General features: G+C 44.2%; 1 protein-coding gene across 2 annotated transcripts; it reads left to right on the top strand.

Moving 5' to 3' along the window:
• The first annotated feature begins 713 nt into the window (after positions 1 to 713).
• On the top strand, positions 714 to 8,382 carry LOC132388951 (zinc finger protein 239-like). 2 transcript variants are annotated; one of them, XM_059961372.1, is made up of 2 exons: positions 714 to 757; positions 6,203 to 8,382. In XM_059961372.1, exon 2 carries the CDS (start codon positions 6,606 to 6,608, stop codon positions 7,539 to 7,541), a length of 936 nt encoding a protein of 311 aa, XP_059817355.1. In that variant the 5' UTR covers positions 714 to 757; positions 6,203 to 6,605; the 3' UTR covers positions 7,542 to 8,382. The 2 variants fall into 2 exon arrangements, with proteins under 2 accessions (XP_059817355.1, XP_059817356.1); XM_059961373.1 differs by lacking the exon at positions 714 to 757 and adding an exon at positions 1,842 to 1,953.
• The last annotated feature ends 536 nt before the right edge of the window (positions 8,383 to 8,918 follow it).

Genomic DNA, 8,918 nt, shown 5'->3' on the forward strand with positions numbered 1-8,918 from the left:
CAGCAGACTAGCGAGTGAATCTTCGGTGGAGCAGAGTCAGAAATCAAAGAGTTACCAGCACCAATCAGGGCTTTGGGGCTCTGGAAAGAGATGGGGTCTGGAGGTTACGAGCAGGAGGAGGAAGAGGAACCAGACCAGCAGGATGTGGCTATGAATGAAAGATGGGAATCATTTGGAAACTGGTTAATTGAAAAACAAAATGGTTAATTTCTACAGAACATTGTAGGTAATCATCAGATCAGGCAGCAAATGTGGAGAGGAATTAATCGGCAGCATTTAAGCCGAGCCCCTTCAGCATGTCTAGACTGTGTACTCCTCTGCTTAGTTGCCGCCTGAACTGTAGAGTTCCTCCAGTATTGTGTGTGTGTGTGTGTGTGTGTGTGTGTGTGTGTGTGTGTGTGTCTGTGTTTCCAGCAACTGCAGAATCTCTTTTGTTTCACATCTGCATTTGTAAGAGGATTGTACTTTGGCATTCGATACACGAAATGCATGTTGATAATAATTGTATCGTTTATCGGAGCCGCTTTCTGCGTTAAGAAAGCTGCTAAGTTCTCTACACAGAAAAAAAATCTGAGTTACGGACATGGAACAGATGCTTGCAGAAATTTTTAATGGCACCATGATTACCCATAAAGCCCCGCGGTTAAAATTTCGCTGTCGTTTGAAGCACCGATCAAATGCGCATGCGTTAGGATTGCTGCCGTCTCCGATAACTACGCATGCGCGCAGTATACAAAATGTCGGGAGGAGCGGAAAGGTAAGGACTTTTTCGACTTTAATTGAGTGACAATTGCTGTGCGAACCGGAGACTGTGGCCCACAAACTCGGCACAGGCAGGTCTTTTTCATCTCTCTGAGCCCCACGATCCGTACACGGGCCCCGGGGAGCTTCCGGCTAATCAGGGAATGGGAGCAGATAGATCTCACAGACAGAGCTGAGCTCCAGCTATCTGAATGCAAGGATTAGGAATTCGGAAAAAGAGAATAAAATCTTTCTATCAGCTGTTGAGGAAATCACCTTTGTTCTGCATCCAACCGCAGCAAGAGAAAATCTACAGCTGCTGGAAATTCAAGCAACACCCAAAATCCCGGAGGATATCAGCATTAGTACTCTTTTCCAAAGATGCTGCCCGGCCTGCTGAGTTCCTCCAGCATTTTGTGTGTTGCTTGTTCTACCTCGTCTTGCTCTGGACTTTTCTACCGGTGAGAACATGTTTTGTCCAATTCTCTCTGGGTACATAATGATATCAAACACCCTGGGCAACAAGTAGCTTTAACATCACAAATGTACCAGACTCCAGGGAGACAGACTACTGCCCTTCCCTTTATATTCAATGGCATTACCATCACTGAGTTCACCACCATCAGTCATTGGGGGAGGGTTCAGGGGGAATATTTATGTAGAACACAGAAACTGGTGATGCCTGTTTGCATTTTGGTGATGCAAGAGTTGCTGGAGAATTTACAAATGGGAAGAAGTGGAGTGATATTTGGAAATCTGACTTTTTAATGCATAGTTGAGCAAGCAAACCACATATGGACAATGTGCAAAAGCTTTGGTGAGAAAATCCTCCATTTCCTGTTCCAGGCCTGCTACATAGGTTGTCTGAGAGTGCAGATGAACTCGATCAAACCCAGAGGAGATCAAAGTTCCTATTGACAGTGATTTGCTCGCTGTGAAAATGAATACCTCTCTATATAAAATTCACTGTGCACATTTTGTCACTGGGTAAAAAATGCACAGTACAAGATTTATCTGCACACTGGTTATTACAAATTACAGGGGTATCGCAGGGAAGGAGGGGAGACCTCCAGTGTCCCTGATGCACTCACCTTCAAGATGCGCATCCAGCTGCAGCTTGTAGCACTGCACTTCAATGAGCTGCAACTTGAAATGGGTGAATTCCAGGTCATCCAGCAGTTGGAGGTGGTGATACATATGACATGAAGAGAGGTGAGTTACACCCAAGGTGCAGGACACAGGAAACTGGGTGAGAGTCAGGAAGGGGAATGAGGTTAAATAGGCATCGCAGAGTACTCTTGTGACCATCCCCCACAACAACAGGTGGATCATTTTAGAAACTGTTGGGAGGGATTACCTGGCAGAGGAAAGTCAAAGGGCTGATAGGGGATTCGTTAGTTATAGGAACAGAACAAGAGGGGATGAATATCCTAGTGGTAAGGCTTGCTAGTGGTTGTGAACAGGGGAGGGGGTGATGTGGTTAAAATAAGTTGTAGGAGGAAAGGGAGCCAGAATGACAGAACAGATAGTGGAGAGGGTGAATTGAATTGACTTTATTAGATACATAGTTCATAAACATGAGGAGTAGAAATCTTTACGTTACATCTCCATCTGAATGTGCAATGTGTAATTTATGGTAGATAGTTTGCACATAGGACAGTCAATATAACATTGAAATGCAATTGTATCAGCATGAATTAATCAGTCTGATGACCTGGTGGAAGATGATGTCCCGGGGCCTGTTGCTCCTTTTGCTGTGGTACCGTTTCCCGGATGGTTGCAGCAGGAACAGTTTGTGGTTGTGGTGAATTGGGCCTGTTTGTCCCCGATATTCTTTGGGCCATTTTTACACAACTGTCTGTGTAAAAGTACTGAATTGTGGAAAGTATATTGTGCAGTGGATAATTTCCTTGTTTATATTTAGAGACTTTTTTAGGAGCATAAAATGATGGAGTATTGAGCCTGTTGGTGGCCAGAGGTTTCTTCGCAGGGTTGAAATGGTTGACACGAGGGGGCATAGTTTTAAAGTGCTTGGAAATGGATACCGAAGGGATGTCAGGGGTAAGTTTTTTTTTCACAGAAATGTGTGGAATGTGCTGTCAGCAGGCAGGTAGAACAGGGTCTTTTAACAGCCTCTTAGATAGGTACATGGAGCTTAGAAAAATAGAGGATGATATGCTGGAGAAATTCTGGGAAGTTACTAGAGTAGGTTACATGGTTGGCACAACATTTTAGTCTAAATGGCGTGGAATATGCTGTAGAATTCTACGTTCTATTTTAAACAGTGAAGAAACTTCTCTTCTTTAATCTGTGCAGGGTCCATGATTTTAGTGCCGCTTTTCCACACTCCCATAGAATCTTTGTCCATCTCCTGAGTAAATAGAGATGAAAAATTATTTAAGATTGCCTCCATCTGCTTTGTTACACACGTGGATTGCCATTCCGGTCTTCCAGAGGACCAACTTTGTGCCTTGCAATCCTTTTGCTCTTAATCTATCACTAGAATCCCTGAGGATTATCCTTCACCTTTTCTGTGACAGCAACCTCATGCCATCTTTTAGCCATCCTGATTTATTTCTTATGTGTTCTCTTGCATTTCATACTCCATAAGAAACTGCCTGTCTATTCCTGTTGTGCAACTCCATTTGGTGCTTCAGGGTCACAACATCTCTTGAAAACCAAGCTTCCCTACAGTTTCTATCTTTACCTTTTATTCTGACATGCACATACCCAGTTTGTACTTTAAAAATTTGTTTTGAAGGCCTCCCATTTACCAAGCACACCTTTGCCAGAAAGCAGCTTGTCCTAGTCCACAGTTGCCAGATCCTAATGTTGATTCCAGGTGTTGATCCATCCCTGAACACATCCAGCTTTCCCACACTGCTCCTTGTATTGAAATATACAGGGCTCAGCATATTCACTGCACCATGCTCAACTTTTTCATTCCTGACTTTGTCTGAGGCCTGAACAACATCTGTCTTCACAACCTCTCCACTACCTGTTATGTTATTCAGGCTCCCATTCCCCCTGCAACTTTAGTTTAACCTGCATTACCCCACATCCCAGCATGCAGCTCCAACACCCCTTTGACTTTCCTCACCCAGATCAATAAAAAGGAGGTTCATACCAGGTACAGGCAGATAGGAACAAATGGGGTTCTTATGAAATACAGGAAATTCAAGTGAACACTCATGAAAGAAATAAAAGAAGGCATGAGGTTGCCCCAGCAGACAAGGTGAAGGAGAATCCTCAGGGATTCTGCAGATATGTTGAGAGCAAAAAGATTGCAAGGGAAAAAAATAATTCTCTGGAAAATCAGAATGGTAATCCATATGAAGGATAGCATAGACTTGGGGAGATTTTTTTTGCATCCGTATTTACTCAGGAGATGAACACAGAGTCTATAGAAGTGAGGCAAAGCTGCATCAACTTCATGGACCCTGTACAGATTACAGAGGTGGAGAGGTTTGCTGTCTTGAGGCAAATTAGTGTGGATCAATCCCCAGGGCCTGACAAGTTGTTCACTAGGACCCTGCGGAAGACAAGTGCAGAAATTATTGGGGCCTTAGCACAGATATTTAAATCATCCTCAGTGACAGGTGAGGTACTGGAGGATTGGAAGACAGACAATGTTGTTCTGCTGTTCAAGAAAGGCTGTAAAAATAAACTAGAAACTGTACATTGGTGAGCTTGACGAGGAAATTGAAATCAGTAGTGGGAAACGTATTGGAACATTTGTGCAGAAACAGAATATATAAATATTTGGATCTACGTGGATAGATGGCATGGCTTTGTGCATAGTAGGTCATGTCTAACCAGTCTTATAGAGGAAGTGAATGAAGGCAAGGCAGTGGATGCTATCCACATGCACTTGCCAAACTCTCATATGGGAGCCTCGTCAAGAAAGTTCAGTCACTGTGCATTCAAGATTAGACAGTAAATTGGATGAGACACCAGCTTTGAGAGAAGCAAGAGTGTGGTAGGAGATGGTTGCCTCTCTAACCAGTGGCCAGTGACTGGAGGTGTGCAATAAGGATCAGTGTTGCAACTGTTGTTTGTCATCTCTATCAGTAATCTGGATGATAGTGTGGTTAACTGGATCAGCAAATTTGTGGATGACAACAAGACTGGGGGTTCAGCGGAGTGCAAGAAGACTATCATGGCTTGCAGTGCGATCTGGACCAGGTGGGAAAATGGTTTGAGAAATGGAAAATGGAATTCAATGCAGTCCACTGTGAGTTGTTGCACTTTGGTCTGACCTACCAAAGGAGGTCTTTCACAGTGACTGGTCGGGCATGGAGGAGTGTTGTAGAAGAAAGGGACCTGGGAATACAAGTCCTTAATTCACTGAAAGTTGTGTCACAGTTAGATAGAGATGGGAAAAAAAAAGATTTTAGCCCATTGGCCTTCATGAACCGAATACTGACAACAATAGATGGATGTTATGTTGACTTGTAGAAGACATTGGTGAGGCCTAATTTGGAGAATTCTGTGCAGTTTTGGTCACCAACCTACAGGAAAGATGTAAAGAGGTTCAGAGAGTTCAGAGAAAATTCGCAAGGATGTTGCCAGGTCTGGAGGACTTGGGTTATAAGGAAAGATTGAACAGGTCCGGACTTTATTCCTTGGAATGTAGCAGATTGAGGGGAGATTTGATTGTGATAGAGGGGCATAGATAGTGGAAATGCAAGCTGGCTTTCTCCACTGAGATTGGTTGGGACTACAACTAGAGGCCATGGGTTAAGGGTGAACGGTGAAATATTAAGGGGAACATGAAGGGAAACTTCATCACACAGTCATCCGGGTGTGGAATGAGCAGCCAGCACAAGTCATGCATGCAAGCTCAATTTCCACATTTAAGAGGTTTGTGTAGGTACCTGGATGGTAGAGGTATGGGAGTGGGCAGTTTAAATAGTTCAGCACAAACTAGATGGTTCAAAGGGCCTGTTTCTGTGTTGTAATTTTCTACAAGAACCTGAAATAATACAAAAATTGACTCTGTCCATATAACAACTGTGTGGACCAACCATACATCTCAGCTGGAATTATTTAATATGGCATTAAAACTGTGGCACCTTAAGTTAATAATACATGAAATGATTCCCCAGCTGCACGTCAAGAAAGACTATTTGCGTGATACTGTTTCAGTTACTGTGGAGCCAGGCAACCATGCAGCTCAGCAGGAACAGGGAATAATACCAATGGAGAGAGTCAAACTGAGCCAGGTCACAGATTGGAGATGGCAGAAATGCCCCATTCTTATAGAGACAGGAAGAGCATCAGGGAATTGATGGTCATTCCAGATACCAGCACTCTGCCCAGTCAGGAGATGATTTCTCTCTTTTCTTGGGTTGAACCTCACTGTAACTTTGTGATTCCAATTCAGCCCTTGGCAACTCATGTCATCTCATCTGAAATGTTGACCAAAGCCCATTGATGGATTTTGTACATCTTTTTACAGGTTAAAAACGAGAAGGAATTTGTCTCCAGGAAGCCCAAAAATGGCATGCCAGTTTCGTTGTCTGTGTCTCGATATATAAGAAGTGGAGTAAGGGATTCAATCGACCATCCTTCCTGCTCAGACTGTGGGGAGGGATTCACTCGGTCATTAGACCAACTGGCAAGACCATCATTTTACACAGGAGAAAGGCCGTTCACCTGCTCAGTGCGAATGGATTCACTCGGTTATCACAATTGAAGGTTCATAAGCAGGTTCACACTGGTCAAGGACATTCACCTGTTCTGTGTGTGAGAAAGGATTCAGTCAGTCATCCCACCTGTGGACACACCAGTTAGTTCACACCAGGCAGAGGCTGGTGATCTGCTGAATTTGTGGGGAAGGATTCACTCGGTCATCTGACCTAATGGCTCAGCAGCGAGTTCACACTGGAGAGAGGCTGTTCACTTGCTCAGTCTGTGGGAAGGGATTCACTCGGTCATCTCACCTACTGGTACATCAGCGAGTTCATACTGGGGAAAGGCCGTTTATCTGCTCAGTCTGTGGGAAGGGATTCACTCAGTCTGCCAACCTCCATAGTCATGAGCGAGTTCACACTGGGGAGAAGCCATTTACCTGCCTAGAATGTGGGAAGAGATTCACTCATGCTTCTACCCTGCAGACTCATCAGCGATTTCACACAGGGGAGAAGCCGTTCACTTGCTCAGTCTGTGAGAAGAGATTCACTCAGTCATCTGACCTACTGCGTCACCAGCGAGTTCACACTGGAGAGAAGCCACTCACCTGCTCAGAATGTGGGAAGGAATTCACTCGGTCATTTGACCTAATGGCTCACCAACAAGATCACTCTGTGGAGCGCCCATACACCTGCTCGAACTGTGGGAAGGGATTCACTTTGTCATCTAAGCTACTGATACATCCTCATGTTCACAGTGGGGAGCCGTTCACCTGCTCAGTCTCCGGTATGAGATTCACTGATTCATCCACCCTACAGCGTCACCAACGAGTTCACACTGGGGAGTGGCCGCTCACCTGCTCAGTCTGTGGGAAGGGATTCACTCGGTCATTTGACCTAATGGCTCACCAACGAGTTCACACTGGTGAGCGGCCATTCACCTGCTCAGTCTGTGGGAAGGGATTCAATCAGTCATCCAACCTGCAGAGTCATCAGCGAGTTCACACTGGGGAGAAGCCGTTCACCTGCTCAGAATGTGGGAAGGGCTTCTCTCATTTATCCAACCTACAGAGACATCAGCGAGTTCACACTGAGGAGAAGCTGATCACCTGCTCAGTCTGTGAGAAGGGATTCACTTGCTCATCTACACTGAAGGTACACCTGTGAGTTCACACTGGGGAGAAGCCGTTCACCTGCTAAGAATGTGGGAAAGGATTCACTCAGTCATCCCAACTACTGGCACAACAGTCAGTTCACACTAGGGAGTGGCCGTTGTTATGAATCCCTGGGTTTCTTTTGCTGTGGACTGTCACTTTAAGAGAGAGATAGATTACGAAGATGAATCAGTCTGACTTGCAGCTTGTTTAGTTTTAACCAAGGACACAGACACTCATAGTCAGATGGAGGTGAAGGAGGAAAAATGGAAGGATCGAAACAAAGTAAGTAATGGCCAAGGGTCACTGTTTAGAACTTTCCTATGCCCACAATGGTGAGTTAATTATCGATTCACTGTACATCGATTGTGTGGTTGGCACCTTGTTTGATCCATAGGAGTGGATCTGATTTGGGGTATACTGTGAAGACCACTGATGTGTTAACCATTGTCTGGCTGTGGTGTGGTAATTAACTTGAAGACAATACCCCTTGTGACAAGTCATTTTTGTGATAATTCATATGTGAGTTTGAAATGACGACAGGTAAAATCTCCAGCAACTGCTCTCTCGTTTTACCACCATGGAGCATGTGGAATTCGACATAATTGCCTTCTCTTGACATTTAGCCTGGATTACAAATACCTCTCACTCATCACCTGTTCCGTGGTTGAACTGAAGTTTCATACTTTGCCATCTCAATACTCCAAGAATTGTTTCCCGGAGCTCCATAGTTTGAGAGTTTTATTCATTCACATATATACACATAACACTGTTAACTTTTGTTTATCTTGCTTAAGTTGCTATATTATAAGTATATTCTAATAAAGGTTTTAACATAAAAAAACAGACTCCAATTGCTGCTGATTTATTTCTAATGCGTTACGGTTCATAACAAAATTGGGTCCTGCGTCTGGGATATGGACAGATTTTTATATTCATTAATTATCGATTTCATTTCGGAAATCCCTTCTGATTTATCTGTGTGTGGAAACTTTGCAGCAATGGATGCTGATTATTGTTTGGAAGCGCCAGCCTCTGAGGCATTAGGAGATGTCAGAAGAATTGAGCTGTTGAGTATTGCTAAGGTGAAATTGACAATGAGGAGGGCACAGATGCAGAGGGTAATAGCCGATCGTTATGTATCTGAGGGTGTGTTTAAAGTGGAGGAGTTGGAGGTGTGAGCTTGAGCTCCAGTACAAGTGCGAAAAATTAAAGATGGAGACTGCGGAAAGGCAGATACAGTTTGAGGCCAGAGAAGCAGAAAAACGGAGGGAGGAAGCAGAAAGACAGAGGCTGTTCGAGCTGGAAAAGATAGAGAGATTGCAGCAAAGGGGTCTAGCGTTGGACTCTGGCGATCAGTTTGAGGCCAGTCGGGAAGTTAAATTGGTAC

The sequence above is a fragment of the Hypanus sabinus genome, unplaced genomic scaffold (assembly GCF_030144855.1).
Source record: "Hypanus sabinus isolate sHypSab1 unplaced genomic scaffold, sHypSab1.hap1 scaffold_441, whole genome shotgun sequence".
Lineage (NCBI taxonomy): Eukaryota > Metazoa > Chordata > Chondrichthyes > Myliobatiformes > Dasyatidae > Hypanus > Hypanus sabinus.

Bases quoted from the DNA above. Each gene is read 5' to 3' on its own strand.
- LOC132388951 (XM_059961372.1), top strand. From the start codon at position 6,606: ATGGCTCAGCAGCGAGTTCACACTGGAGAGAGGCTGTTCACTTGCTCA.